The sequence below is a fragment of the Zalophus californianus genome, chromosome 4 (genome assembly GCF_009762305.2).
Source record: "Zalophus californianus isolate mZalCal1 chromosome 4, mZalCal1.pri.v2, whole genome shotgun sequence".
Taxonomy (NCBI): domain Eukaryota; kingdom Metazoa; phylum Chordata; class Mammalia; order Carnivora; family Otariidae; genus Zalophus; species Zalophus californianus.
Genome location: NC_045598.1, coordinates 179,808,534 through 179,824,449, shown reverse-complemented (window position 1 = coordinate 179,824,449; position 15,916 = coordinate 179,808,534). Strand labels below are relative to the sequence as shown.

Sequence of the window (15,916 nt, the reverse complement as noted above, 5' to 3'; positions counted from 1 at the left end):
TATTATTTAAAAAAAAAAAGGAATATTGAATTTTAATGTATTCTCAGGGCACGTGTTACTACCAGCCCCTTGGAAGGTATACTCTTAGGGCTGTCCCTGACTTCGGAGTGTTGCTGGAAGCCTCTGCTCCTGGCGTGAGGATGCCAGGCTGACTCCACCACAGTGGCCTCTGATGGGCAGCCTGCTGCTGTCATCACTGTTGTCCTTGTCATGAACATTTACTCAGCTTATCGTGCACCATGCACTTGGCATGCAGTAAATTAATCTCCATAATACCTCTGAGAGGTAAATAACCATTGTTATGTCCATTTTACAGCTGGGGAAGATGAGGCTTAGGAAGGTAAGTTACTTGACCAAAACACCACACAGGTTTAGGGATAGACCTGGGATTTGATCCCAGATCTTTCTCACTTTAGGATGTGGGAGAGAGTCCCCAGCTCTGAGATATTAAAAAAGCCTAAGAGTAAAATCCCTTATTTAGGAGCCGTGTGACCTGGGACACGTTTTTGCCTCTAAATAATGAGGCTGATAACAGTACTTACCTTCCAGTCCTGTTAGTAAGAGTGAATGAAGCAATGGACGTGAAGTGCTTAGTGCAGTGACTAGGGTACCCTGAGTACTCGACAAGCTAACTGTTATCACTATCGGTACTGAAATAGTGAATCACTGCTTTGGTATTGCTGTGGGGCTTAAATGTTGAAATGTATATAAAGGCCCTTTCAAGCTGCATGGAACATCTTAGGTGATGAGTATATGTAAGTCATCACCCCAAAGGAATGCCAGCGGTTGAAATCCTAAGTGGCCCTTTCTGGTTCGGCTGGTAAAACTTTATTATTTTGTCCTTTTTTCAGAACTGAAAGGAGTTACCTAGCTCTTGGAATTGTCTTACATTCTGCAACAATACCATGAATGCCAGAAATTCCCTACAGATAATTCGAAAAGCATGAATCTCCATAATGGCTGGGTCAGATTTCTCTCTTTTCCTTGTTCTTTTCTTTTATCCAGTCTCCATCCTCACCGGCTTTCCCCAGCACCCACTTTACCAACTTCCCAAAAGTCTGCCAGCACTTAGGTAGACCGAGGATCCTAAAACAGAGCGTAGTCTATTCCCCGAAAGGTCCTGATCAGGCAGTTTTCTGCCTCATCGGCCCTCCTGTTCAGTTACACCTGTATCTGTGACAGTGTCCCCCACCACAGCCCTGTATTTCTCTCTTCTTCCCTAAACCCCTGAATTTACCTTTTGTTTATCTGCTTGCTGCACTCCTCCCTCGGCCTCTGCCCTTGTTCTGTCCTCCACCAGAACCCTTTCTCTCTGCCCTCTCCCTCTGCACCTGCTGAAAACCAGCTCGGTAAGCCCTTCACTCTGTACAAAGGGATGCATGTGTTTACAGAATTTTGCTAGTGAATTGTCACTGTTAGATTTAAAAACTTAAAACATGAGACATATGTTCCTGTGCTGTTTGATTTTAAATACGTCTCCCTGATTTATAACTAATCCCGGCTCTAGAGGTAATAGTGACTGATTTTTTTGGAGGCAGGTGCTACATGCCAGGTACTGTTCTAAGCGCCTTACAGTTAATTCCCATTATTTCTGCCCTCAACAGGATTATTAGTACTGTCCCCGGGTACACCTCACTAAACTATGATTCTTAAGATGTATCTATACTGGGAGAGTTCACACATACATACATATGTTCAATTAACATACACACACTTATGCACATAAATTTATGTGTTGACTGTATGGTGGTTCATTTATGGAATTAGCAAAACATACAGGACCCATGACCTCACCTGTACTTACTTACCAGTCTCCCCTTCCACCTCTCTCATGTCACATTTGATGTTCCACCTTCCCGTTAAGCCTCATTCTTACTTGCAGGTTCTGGTGAGGGTTAAACATGATACTGTAGAAAGCATTTGGGTCCAAGAAGGTTCTCAACAAACGCCAGTTCTCCCTTCCTGAGGCCTGTGTCTGCCTGAGCCAAGTCTGTCTTGTTTTTTGAGGAGTCCGTCATCTCTGATAGACTAAGAGCTTCTCGTAATTCTTTCTAAACTCTGCATGCCATTCCAAACTCAGGAGAGTGGTTTTGTCTAGGGAGGGAGGGAAGAGATCGGAACTGGGGGAGAGAGGAAGCATTCTGTGGCACTTTATTTCTTAAACTCGTTGGTGGGTACATGAGTGTTCTGTTAATCTGAAGATTATGATATATGTCTTCTGAAATATTTTCTAATTACTAGCAAACAAACGAAAATCCTCTATGTTTGTGTTTTACTAGAGACACTTCTTTGAATGCAGTTGAACGGGCAGCTGAATTGCCTTTTTGCTAGCCTCCAAAAGCAGAAGAGGGTGTCGGGTCTGGTGGGATTCTCTGGGGTGAGGTGAGGCTGTTTTGTCCTCAGACAAAAGGTTATCAGGGGTAACTCCAGTTTATGAGGAGACCAGACACATGCATCCTGTCTGTCGAGCGCTGATGTGGCCTTTCTTTGTGTGTTTCTGAGCCGCTTCCCTCCGTTACTTGGGCACTAACCAGAGCTGCATTTTATCTTTTTTAATATCTCAGGCTAAAATGCTGACATCCACTGTAGGCATCATGAATTTTTGATGCGGTGATGATTGGAAGGCTGCTGGGCCTCACTTCATTTCACTGGAGCGCTGTGACACGTTTCCTTCAGTGCAGACTTCCTTCTTGGGCCGTGCCCCCGTGCGGACTCACGGTTGGTTCCGTGAGGGCCCCTGGCTCCCGGGCAGTCATCAAGAGTGTATTTGAGAATGCAGTACTTAGATTTTTCTCTCAATTATTCAGCAATCTAGGAGGTTTAAGAAGGGAATGCTTCTGAAATTCCTAAAAAGGAAATCAACAAATCGAAGTCAACCGATATTTATGGAGCCCTCACTCCTTAAGCACAGCTCACGGAAAAACAACAAACACAGTGGTATTAGTTGGGGAGGGACGTGGAGGTGAGCTAGAGGTAATCCCTGCCTCTCGTGGTCTGGTGGCAAGGAAAGATCTGAACTTAAACAAAAATGATGTGATGTGGTGGAAAATACTGCAAAATAGGTGCAGAGAATTATAGGCAAGGAATGATTATTGCCAACTAAGGGAAGGCTTTCTAAAGAGGTATTGAAGGAAGCCTTTAGAGATACGATTTTGCTAGACATGATATTGTTAGGTACTTACCGTTCATTTATTCGTTCAATAAATATTATGCCTCTCCTGGGGGCCTGCATACAAATCGGTGCCTCCCTGTTCTCTACCACAAAGGAAGAGAGAAGTGGGGAGTCCAGATATCTGAAATGCCTCCCCGAGGAAGTGGTGTACCTTGGCTCCAGTCATACTTCCTTGCTCGTGTGTATCATGTTCCATGCCTGCTTCCCTTAGGGGTGTAGAGATGTGCGGTGCTGCCTCCCAGAGCCTGCTAGGATGGGGCACTTGGGTTTCTGTTATAAGTGCTAATAACATCTGATAGAAGAGTCACAGATCTGATGCACAATTTAACAGAATCACACTGGATGCTGTCTTGATAGTAGACTGTAGGTGAGCAAGAACTGCAATAAAGAGACTTGTAGGAAGCTTTTGCGGTGGTCAGGGTAAGAAATGATGTTAGATAGGGTTGATACCCATGGGGGTAGTGAGAAGTCAGATTTTGGTTGTATTTTAAAGGTAAAGGCAATAAATAGGATTTGCCAATGGGCTACGTCTGGGGTGTGAGAAGGAGAAAAGTCAGTATGACTTTGATGGGTTTCAGCCTGAATGACTACAAGAGTGTATTTGCCATTAGCTGACCAAGATATAAGGGTCTGCAGAAAAAGAGGGTTGGGGCCAGAACATTAAGGTTTGCTTTTAGCATGTTGAGTTGAGAGTCTTTGGGCATCCCAGTGGAGATACTGTGAATAGCAGTTGATGTAGAAGTCTGTATTTCAGGGGTGGGGTCTGTGCTGGGGCTATCAGTTTGGGAGTTGTCAACTGATAGAAACTCTCCAAAACCACAGACAAGGTGAGATGCGGAGAATGAGCATAGACAGAGAAGAGGAAAGGCCCTGGGCTCTCCAACATGAGGAGGTCAGGGAGATGAAGATCCAGCAAAGACATTGGAAAGGAGCAGACATGAGATAGGTGGACAGTCAAGAGAGTGTGGTATCCTGGAAGTCAAGTAGAGAAAGTGTTTCAGGGAGGTGGGAGCAGTTATTTATGGAACACTCACTCTTTTGAGAAACTTTGGATACTTTGTATCAGCTCGTCAGCACCCCAATCATGTAAGATAGTATTAGTCTCATTTTACAGATTGGAAAACCAAAGCTCAGAGTGAGGAAATTTATTAATGCCTCTGATGGGCCCTAAAAGTTAAAAAACTGGTAAGTTAGCAAGCTTATAGGTGGTGAACTTCAGACTTCAAACATAAATCCATCTGATCCACGCCTGCACGATTTACACCAAGAGATTGTATGTGAAAAAAAATTTTTTTAAAAACGCTGTTCCTCAGACCTGAGGCTTAGAATTAAAGGAAATTAAGTTGAGTTGCAGAGAAAGAAACATGTTAGAACCAATGGATTCTTCTTTTGCATTTCAAGATAGATTTTTTTTAAGATTTTATTTATTTATTTGAGAGAGAGAATGCGTGTGTGAGTGGGGGAGAGCGGTAGAGGGAGAAGGAGAAGCAGGCTCCCCACTGAGCCGAAGGCAGACATTAACCGAATGAGCCACCCAGGCGCCCCGAGGTTGATTTTCTAAAGAGAATTTTCTCCTTGTTCCCTGATCATCATAGTTTCTTAACGGAAACTCAGTGTACTTTAAAATGTGATGATAATTTGACCCCTCACCTGTGGGGGTCCATGGATTAACTGGGATGTAGGTGAACTGAACACTATAGAAGAACAGGAAATCTCCTTTAAGAGTGGGTGAAGACATTCAGTGCCCTGCTGACCACCTCTGGACATGTTCAATGAATAATTGATGCAATTTCTCTTTGCTTTCCTTTTAAGAGTTTCTAGTGATCAATCAGGGTTCAAAATAACTCGTCATCGTGGCAGATAATAGCTCAGACTCCTCTCTCTTTCTTTTTTAGATCACGTACAAAATGAAGAAAACTATGCACAAGTTCTTGACAAGTTTGGAAGTAATTTTTTAAGTCGAGACAACCCAGATCTTGGCACCGCTTTTGTCAAGTTTTCTACTCTTACAAAGGAACTGTCCACGCTGCTGAAAAATCTGGTAAGCCATGGCCTAAGGGATTTTTTTTTTTTTTTAATTACAGGCTGACCAAAGTGCAATAAGAAGATAAAGAGAACAATCTAATAATCTCCCCGACCCCCGGTCCTGGGGGTGAAAAAAATTAAAATAAAAAAAATTTTTTAAAGTCTCAGGTATGGAGCCACATATATATATATTTAAAAAAAAAAAATACCGTAAAATTCCTAGATCCAGCTGATAGCGGGGGTTAGATCTCTTGAGTCAGAGAAGCTGGTTAACCTGAATTCTCTTGCACATTCTGCCACTATTTCAGTTTGGGTTTTGTTTCAGATAGTTTTTAGCAACTGTTGCTTTTTAATTAGTTGAAAGGGTGATGATGATTTCTGTGTCAAACATACTCTGGAAGTAGGCACTGTAAGTGTTATACCTCACTTGTATGAAGACAAGCATGCGTCTTGGTCCCTGCTTTACAAATAACGAACCTTCCCAGTTCCTCACATCCTTTTAACCCCCTACCGAGAAAAAGATTTTGAGATTGAGGGAATCCATGGTTACAGAAGGTGATGACAAGAATCCCTAAAAACCTCGGACAGGAGAGGTGCTGGCCCCAGGAGGCAGACACAGAGTTGAGGGCGGGGCAGTCTCTGGGGTGGGCACCAGTGTCTGGATTCCCGCCCTCACACCCTGTTGACACTGAGAAGGTTCATTCTGGGTACTGCTACCACTCACACTTTCTTATGCATTAATTTAAGCAAGTCTGTCTTCTCCAAAGTCCCGAGATAGAGGTACAGGGAGGTTGAATGGTGCCAGAGGAAAACTATATCATACTTTTTCCTCGTCTCTTTCCTGAGGAACAGGAGCTGCTTCTTCCCCTCCCCCAGTCTCTCAATATGACACCTTTGCCTCCTTTAAGAACTCAGGCTCAAGGTGTCTTGACCTGGGTCAGTTTCTGTTAGACAGGCTTCTTTGGCCTTACAGGAGAGTCTTGTCACAGGTCTGTTTGATACAGATGCCTGCCTTACAGATGGGTACCCAGTATTGGAAAAATGAAGATGGCCTTTCCGTAGTGTATTAACCTGGATATTTGACCAGTCAGAATATCCTCTTTTTTTTTTTCCTTTCGTACTAGATAAATACATGCACGTGTCTGTCTTCCTCACAGCTTAATTCTAATTTGTGGTTTAATGCCATTGAATTAGTCTCCTATAGTGACAGCTATTCATAAAATAAAGGTTGAGAATGGAAATATGTCTTATTTTCAAAAACTTCAGAAAGGGTAATTTTGAACTTAGGACCAATACATTCCTACACTTTGGGGTTTATCTGACAAATCCATGATACCTCTGTAAATCTTGGGAGTAGTTAAATCTCTTATATTCAGAAGAGGCCCTCATTTCTCCTTCCTCTGGCTACTGCCTGTCTTTCTGCTGATGGCATTGCTCAAAGGCTATGTGGTGGGAAGAAAGGAAGTGAAACAGGACTCCCGACTATTCACTTGGGTAATAACTGGTAACAGACTTGCTCAGGGAGGAAGTTCTGTTTTCCCCCGAGCTAGGTGTTTTCACAGGGATATCTTGCTAACCTTTAGTTTCCGGGACGCCAGATGTATTTGGCTTTAGTTGAGATTCATCACTTGCACGTTCCCTGGACCAATCCATTCCTTCACTCCCCTCCACTGTGGGTCCCTGCCCACACTGCATGTTGGCCCCACAAGGCAGTGGTCACTCAGGCATCATTCATCGTCTGTATTTGCTTACCCAGTAATACATTTGCTGACCGCCCTACAGAAACCACTGATATTTATTGAACACTTTGGTGAACCTGGCAATGTGCATGTGTAGATTTCTTATTCAGCATCTTAAAACAATCCTGTGGTTATTATACCTTCAATCCAGATGAGAAAGTTGAGGCACATTATTACTTAACTTGTCCAGGTACATTGTTAGTAAGTAGACATGTGCCCGAGTCCACTGTCTCTACCACCCTACTCTGTAATACTGTCTCTCTCATCTGCCTTGGTGGTTCAGTGTTCAAGCTGATGGCGGGGTTAGACCTAGGTGTTAGGAGACACACCTTGATAGTTGTGTTTCCCCATCGAGAAATGCTGATCTCACTGGTTCCCTAAACTTACTCCAAGCTGCAGGCCCTCTTCTGTCCTGTCTACTCTCCTTTAAGGGTTAGAAGTCTAAGAAAGATCTAATAGAAATTGCTAGAAGGCCCAATTCATTTAATTCAAAAAACAAAAACAAACATGTTTCCCTTTGAAGAGAGTGGTGGCATTCTGATGAGGGAGCAGGTAGACAAATGTGTTTGTACTCTAGTCGGTTACTAAGGGAACACTCTCCTGATGAGTAAAAAGCCAGTCCCTGGAGTTTATACAACCTGACAACAGTTTCAACAGCTTGCTGCTTCCCTTTTTATGTTCTGCCAGGAAAGGATAGAGCAGACCCGACAGGCGGATGGGGCCAGGCCTTGGAGCCGAGAGCTCAGAGGAAGGCCCGCCCCCAGGAGGGAGAAGGGTCCGGGCCAGCTTGCAGCACCTCTAGTCCCCAGATGAGGAGCTTGTCGAAGCTTTGAGTATTTCTCAGGAGAGCCCCAAAAACCCTATTCTCTTAAGCTAGTGGAGTCTGGAAACATTAAGCAATAATGGTTACAGGTGGAATTTAGGGAGTAAGATAAAAGAAGATACTTTGGCCTTTTTAGCCTTTCCAAATTGTATCCTTAATCTAACCAGCAAATACCAAATGTCTGCTGTGGCACATACTGAAAAATGTCATTTTCTAATTAAGATAGTACATATAATGGGTATTTTAATAATTTTTATTGAAATATTAAAGTAGAGGAAAGGGTAGATTTGGGGGTCAGGTCCAGCTTTCTGCTCTTGACTAACTCTAAAAAGAGAAGAACTTTCATCGTGTTACTTATAAGTCATCCGTATTGTGAGTGTATCGTGTTGAGGTCTTTCTAAAAGGGTTGGTCCTGAGAAATACGACCCACCAAGTGATGATAACTGTCTCATCGCCACGTGGATTTGTTTTCATTTCCTAGCGGTCAGTGATTGTGGAGGGTTGGATGAGCAGGTGGGAGGAGCTGCGCAGATGTTGGCGTTAACACCAGACGGGGCTGAGGCTGTCTGCCCTCGCCCAGCTTACGGCTGCTAACTGGCCAGCGCTTGGGGACTGCAGGGAGGATCGTAGTTGTAGCCACTTACCCTGTGAGCCTGTACCAGAGTCGATGGACCAAGTCAGGTTTAAAGTAACTCGCTTTTCCTCCTGCCCTTCCCCTCCACATACTAGAAAACGGTTTTTGGAGAAAGTTGTTGGACCTCCTAATGGAGGATGAGGGAGGCTGGGAAGGCTAGGGGTTGGAAGTTGGGTACCTGTCACACCTGGAAGGCCAGCTCCCAGCAGGGTAGCCTCACTGCGAATGGTTGGCCTTCTCCAGTGCTAGTCTCCTTACCTGTCACCTGGTAGCGTGGGACCTGATTGAGATCAGAGGATTGAATCACTAAGCACAGTATTTGACATGTGGAATTTGCTTAACAAATACAAGTTTTTATTCTCTTGTTTATAATTATATTTAATTTGTAATTATTATTACATCTTCTCATTTGATCTTTATGGCTACTCCCTGGGTAGAGGCAGGTATGAATAGTCCTGTTCCATTTTACAGATAAGTGCACCAAATCTCCAAAGAATAATGTGCCTGGGAAATAGTGGTTTGGGGGCTTGATTCCAGGTTCCCTGACATGCACCGTTCCAGCGACGCTAACTCCCAACAGTTACAGAGTAACAGCATTCATTGCCTTTATAGATTGTGGGTGCTTACGGCCCACCTGACTTGGCTAGAACCTATACGGGTCGCCATCAACCCACTTGTGTTTAGCTTTGAAAACTCTCTCACTTTTTCTCTTTCATTTCCCTCATCAGTGAGTTATAATAAATTGGAAAAAGAGAGCGTTGTTAGCTAGTAACTCACAAACTTGAGGTCTTAGTACCCCAATCTTAAAAATGATCAAGGACACTGAAGAGTTCTTGTTCTTGTCAATGTGGAACATTTCTATTCATACTTCCTGTGTTATAATTTAAAATTGAGAAATTTTAAAGTCTCTTAATTCATTTTGTTGCAATATGCTGTTTGGTTGAAGTAGACAAAAAGTACAGCCTCATGCAGATCTACATATTGGAACGAAAGAGGAGCACTTGAAGAATTAAGGTGATTCTCAGTATTCTTCTTTGATGCTGTATCAAAACTTGACAAGTGTTAGTTTCTTTGTAGTTAATAGCCATGTGAATCTGAAACCATATGTGTGACAGGCTCACTTTATCCATTTTTGAGAAAATGTTTGCCAAATACCCACATCTCACTACCACAGTTAGTCAGTCTTTCAAGGAAAAAAAATGGTGTCCCATTAAAAAGCTGATGGACAAGGGGCAGCTGGGTGGCTCAGTCAGTTAAGCATCCTACTGTTGGTTTCAGCTCCAGGTTATGATCTCGGGGTCATAAGATCAAGCCCCGCGTTGGGCTCCACACTGAGCATGGAGCCTGCTTGGGATTCTCTCTCTCTCCCTCTTCCATCCCCCCCCCACTTGCACACACACTCTCTCTCTCTACAAAAAGAAAAACTGGAGGGAAGCTGACAGACAAAATCAGCTATTTTAGCTTGCAACTCAAAATACTGCGTAAGTGCTTTTTCTCAAGATAACCGTCATATTTTGGTGTGCCTTGAGAGTGGTTTGTGCATACTTCCTGTTAAACAGAATGTAAGAAGGATGTACTCAGGGGTTGATATGTAAACAAATCAGTAATTTTTACTGTTTCATCCTGGGCATTTTTAAATGAAATTACGCTCTCCTCCCCACCCCCAAACCCCGCCCACAAGAGCATGACCATGAAGAATACAGTGACCTAGGCTGGTGTTGAGCAGGACACCAGTGGCTTTACCTCCATTACTTCTGTACTGTCCATGCTAATGTCTAAACGGTGGAAAAAGATAAAATCTCAGTATTATTATGAAAGTACTTTTGACCTCGGGACCTCTAGGGGCCTGTGGACCACGCCTTGAGGCCCACTGGCGTAAGAATTCTCTGGCTGTGATTCCGGCCCCAGCCCTGAGTGGGTTGATAACATGGCCTGACTTAGAAGCATAAATGTCCTCACGGGGAGAATGAGGAAGAATACCTTCCGCGTCCTATGGTTTATGAGGATCGTCATACCACACACGTGAGAAACTTTGTAAGCTGCGAAGTCCTTGAGTCACACGCAGTGGGCTGTTACTGTATTAATAGACTCCATTAATATTAATATTGCTGTGGCATTAATAGCCACTGCAGGAGACTTTATTTATGTATTTTTTTTCTTATTATAAGAAGAACACATGCCTGATGGGGAAAATTTAGAATCCAAAGAGAAAATTGCAGTTTCTCTTTTATATTCTCCCTTCCCAGGAATAACCGTCATTGATATTTGGGGTTTATCTTTCTAGTCCTCTTTTCTGCACCTTTTTCCCCCCAAGTAGGCGAAATCATGTTCTGAGCAACTTTGTATTTCACTAGATTTCACTTAGTGTTGACATTGGAGCGTTTGCACTTCCCCTAGTTGGGACAAATTACAGATTCAGAAGCTTGAGAGGATATGACTTTCCAAAGAATGCCCCGTGATGGATTCATCATCCTTGGCAGTTCAGCTCTTGTCCCCATGGCAGCCTCGTCCCACCCCTGTGGTGAGAGCCAGTGCTGGGGACATCTGCTTGATGGCAGCCCAGGTACTCAGGCAAGAGGAGCTCCCGGGACTTACTGTCCAGTGGGACTACCCACGTACATACAAGAAGGTCTTCTGTCTTTTGCTTTCTGTGTGCTTTTGACATCTTCAAGTGAAAACATCAAGTTCTGTAAATGGGTGACTTTCATCAAGGTAACATTGCCATTTGTATATTTTTCGGATTAAAGTCCAAGTCATCCAAAATTACAGAGATGGAGAGTGGATCAGTGGTTACCAGAGATTGGAGAAGGGGTCAGGGGCTCCTGAGGGAGTTTCTTTGTGTTGATAGAACAGTTCTCTAACTTGATTGTGGTGTGGTTGTACCGACCGATATGTGTGGTAAAATACCACCGAACCATACGCGGACATACCAAAAAATGAGTGCATGCAAAACTGATGAAATTCAAATAAGATCTATAGCCTAGCTGATCGTCTTGAGCCAGTGTGGCTTCCGGGTTTTGATAATGTCCTGTGTAAGCTGTTAACTTTGTAAGGTGTTACTCTTGGGGGAAGCTGGTTGAGGACCCAAGGGACCTCTCTGTACCATTTTTGCAACTGTTTGTGAGTCTTTAATTTTTCCAAAATAGAAAGTTTATGTAAAAGTATAAATCATCAAATTCTGGTCAGGGAGAGAGAGTGGGGGAAAATCTTGAATGATACAGCTTTTGTTAAATGAAAATTTCAGTGTAAAACAAAATGTGCCCAGCAAAACGCAAGCCCTCACTTTTCTGCTGTGTCATCAGATCTGTAATCCCACTTCCTCTGCACTTTGATAGGTTTTCTAAACCAGTCTTTATTCATGTTTTCAGTTGCTCCCTCTAGTTCAAGTCCTTTTTGTGGCCACTGTTCCCTAAACGTGAAGTGATGAGCTCTTTCCCCTCAGAAGCCAGTCTCTTTGTCACGTGTGCCTATGGCTAGGGAATGCTGCCTCTTAGTGGCGAGAAGCCAGAGAAATGTGGACATGATCTATTTTGTAGATGTCTTTAATATGTGTGCGGCCGGGTTTTAAGTGCGAAGTACCTCTCATAGCGTTTGGTTCACAGCATACATTTCGTAGATAATAGCATTTTTTTTAATGATTAGAAATGTTTCTTTAGTTGATTTACCAGTCTCTATGAATTTGTCCTTCCTCTAGTGAAAGATGCCCTCATAATCAAAGCCAGCTCCCGATGTAACAAATTACTTGTTGAGGGGCGCCTGGGTGGCTCAGTTAAGCGTCTGCCTTCGGCTCAGGTCACGATCCCAGAGTCATGGATCGAGCCCCTCAGCGAGGAGTCTGCTTTCCCCTCTGTCCCTCACCCCCCTCTCTCTATCAAATAAATAAATTTTAAAAATCTTAATTAAAAAAAAATTACTTGTTGTTTCTGGATTATAGACTGTTTCTTGCTTCTGTGCCTTTGTACCTTTCGTTCCTTCTATTTTTATTATCATTTAGTAGTTAACATTAATGATACTTTCTTTATAATGCATCCTTGTTAAAAAGGGAAAAAAGAAGAAGGAAAAGAAAGGATGATCTTTTAGAGTTTTAGTGTTTCGAAGTATTTTTATTATTCATTTGGTTAAATATATGGAACCAAAATTATGTTCAGTCTTTTTTTCTTTTAAGTCATTGCAAAGAAAGCAGTTGAAGTTGTTGCTTGCTAAACACTGCTAGGTCTGCTCTCCTGCTAGCATCCCATCATTGCCTGTGATCCAGGGAGAGAAATGAAGGAGTCAACAGAGCATTGCATCCACTACTTAATCACCAAACCACAAAATCGGACAGGAAAGGAGTAACTGATGGATGGAAATAGGTTCTCAATGGGTAAGGAAAACTATTTGAACCATACCCCAAAGACCCCCAGCGTAGGATCAGTTTTAGAAAATACATGTAAAACCTCTTTTAAAAGGAGGTGCCAAGAAGGATTCTGGTTCAGCCAGGACTGTCCACGCCTTCTCTTCCCTGAGCCTTTGGACAGTTCTGTAGCTTGCACAACAGCTTCAGTCCCCTGTAACAGAGGACAGTTATTGCTTCAGAGCTGTTGAAGCAAAGGAAAGATTTCTCCAGCTGCATAGCATTTCCTGTTTGCAGTCTCTGACTGCAAGGTATGTGGTCCAGTTAAGGATTTATTTTTAATTTTTCTTCTTTTCTTCCCCCTTAAAAGAGAATAGCCAAGAAGCATGCAGGTTGGATCTCGATTTATAGCTGACAGATTATTTCTCAAGTTCTTCTTTGAAATGCTGCAAAATGTAGAGCATGAGTATACTCAACAGTCAGTTGGTAGCCCCTGGATTATAGAATACGTCTTAACAACCTTATCTTTTTGCACAATGGTAATCCATAATTGGAAGGGTTTAGCATTTGATCTGCCAGACGTCCCCTCATGTCTGGGCATGCTTTACTGACAGCTGATATTGTGAGACCTTTCATGAAATGAGATCTATCCACATGGGTAAGAGGGAGGTTTTCTTTTCCTCTTCTCTTACAAAAGTTGTACATGTTTACTGTAAAAATTTGAGAAATACGGAAAATTTTAAATGAAATAAAGATCAGTATATAATCCCACCTTCCGTTAATACTCATAATATGCTCTGTCCTTTGAAACATCTTTATAGATTTATATAAAGAGAAGCTGATAAAATTCAGAATTTTACAGATTCCAGAGTGGTGGCAGGGTGCATATGCCATATATTATATAACATCCCTTCTCCGACCCCCCATGACTTTTCAGGCAGGTCCTCATAATTAGACACAATCTGTTTTTTGCAGTGAGACTTGTGAATATTTACCTGAAGTGACATGAAGACTCCAAAGACTCCCACCTCAATTCAGGTCAAAGCTTACCACCACAAGAATCAGGTTAGATCAGGTTTTGCTGCTAAATGAGTTTTAGAAAAAACAAACTTGGGGCACCTGGGTGGCTCAGTCAGTTAAGCTTCCAGCTCTTGGTTTCCACTCAGGTCATGATCTTGGGGTCATGAGATCGAGCCCTGCATTGGGGGCTCCGTGCTCAGCGGGCAGACTGCTTGAGATTCTCTCTCTCCCTCTCCCCACTCATGCACAATGCTCTCTCTCTAAAATAAATAAATCTTAAAAAAAATGTTTTTAAATAAATAAAACTTGTATTATACATACACTTTGCAAACTTTATTTAAAGCCTGTTATGTTAGCTCTCTAGAACTATACAAATAAAATTGCAGAATCGCTTTAACAGGCTACATTGTATATTTCATGGTATAACTAAGCCATAATCGATTCCCTATATAGAATTAGAATTTTATGCTCATCAATACGGGAGTACCGTGTCTTAAATACATCCAATATACAGAAATCCTGTGGTATCCCTGGGCTGAACTTAAAAATGGTTTATTTTTCTTTTGGCTTTTTTTTTTTTTTTACATTAAAAACATTGTAAATAGGAAGTTCAAATAATGTCTTTTAAGCAGGATTGAATCTTCTTGTGACTTTTGCATGCAGTGAAGAACACTCTTCATTTAAAATGTGTTTGTGGTTGTCCCATGTTACTCCACTTGAAACAGACTCACACACAGCGTCTCCATGCTAGCAGAGACTTAGGTTTTAGAGCTGCAGTTCTGTGAGAGAGGAAGGAGAGAGAAACTGGCCCCTTGTTGGAGCAGAAGGTTTCATTAGCCATAAGAGAGGACTGAACATGGGGGAGAAAGTCTCAGGTTGGCGCTGGAATGCTTGGGATGTTCCTAACGTTCACTTATCAGTATCTCTCTTCAAGGTTGAGCTGATCTCACCCTCAGAGACCTTCAGGCAGGTAAAGTTTTCATTATTCCTATGGTTAAGTTTTATTTATGTAAATAACAATGATAACATAATAATGTGTATTTAGAGTTGCTTCCTATAGCCCAAGCACCGTGTTAAGCACTTTATGTGTTGTACTCGCTAGAAGGGGCTAGCATGTGCTGCAGTAATAGATGCACCCCCAGATCTCCATGGCTTCACATAGGAAGGGTTCTTTCCTCCTCACGTCGCATGACTACAGAGGGGGTCTGCTCCACACGCTAACAGTCATTCAGAGGCCGCCCCATCCCCACAGGATGCTCCATGGCAGAGGAGAAGAGGCTCCAGAATCATGTGAAGGCTCATGACCGCTTCCCCTGATGTATTAGTTCGCTACCTTAAACTGCGTTCTTGGCCCCACTGCTGGGAGACAGGAAATAGAAGGGAGCAAGTAGAATATTTGGTGAGCATTACTGTTTCTGCCTCATCGATTCTGACACGAGCCCTACCAGTTAGTAGCCATGATTATCCTTATCGAACAGTAGAGGAAACTGAGGCACAGAGCACTCAGGTAGGTATCAGAGCCAGCATTCAGACCTAGGTGGTCTGCTCCAGGGCCCATGCTTTTAAGAAGTACACTGGACTGCCTCTCAGGATGTGGACATCCTTTTATGGGCCTCGTATAAAGTTTACTTTTAATTTATTTAAGGAAAAAGGATTGATTTAAAGGGCAGGAAGTAAAAGAGTGGCACAGATGTGGCAGGAGGAAGGCAAACACTGTTCTGAGATACACAGCTAACAGCCTCCGTCCGCATGATCTTGGTCCCAGAAGCCTCCAGACCTGCTTTTCCAGGCCCAAATCTGGAGGCCATTGTGCAAAGCAAATGCAGGTATTTTCCTTTGTTCAGAGAATTCTGCCGAACTCAGCCTCACACTCACTCCTCCGCCTCTTCTACTCTTCCTTGACTTCCCATTTTCCATCCCAGGCCTTACCTCTTGCCTGGATTCTGCCGTTCTACCTGCCTGCCTCAGATTCAGTGTCCTCTCTTGAACTGGGTTTAGATTCCCTGCAGAATGTTGCCTCTGAGTCTCTCTTCACCTCCACTTCCTGCAGTTTTCAGAGGAGGTGACCCACTCCAGACCCAGACTTTTGGGCAGGTACCAAACTAGAGCACCTTTCTCTGGGCTGTTGTCAGCCAGCACCAGGAACATGGATTCGTGAGGGGAGCGTGGC

General features: G+C 43.0%; 1 protein-coding gene across 5 annotated transcripts in view; it reads left to right on the top strand.

Moving 5' to 3' along the window:
• ASAP1 (ArfGAP with SH3 domain, ankyrin repeat and PH domain 1) overlaps window positions 1–15,916 on the top strand; it is a 344,245-nt gene that overhangs the window by 214,822 nt on the left and 113,507 nt on the right. For all 5 annotated transcript variants that reach the window (XM_027597676.2, XM_027597667.2, XM_027597647.2 and 2 more), the window contains one exon: window positions 5,068–5,213. In XM_027597676.2, coding sequence (XP_027453477.1) covers window positions 5,068–5,213 — 146 coding nt within the window. The remainder of the gene's footprint in view (window positions 1–5,067; window positions 5,214–15,916) is intronic.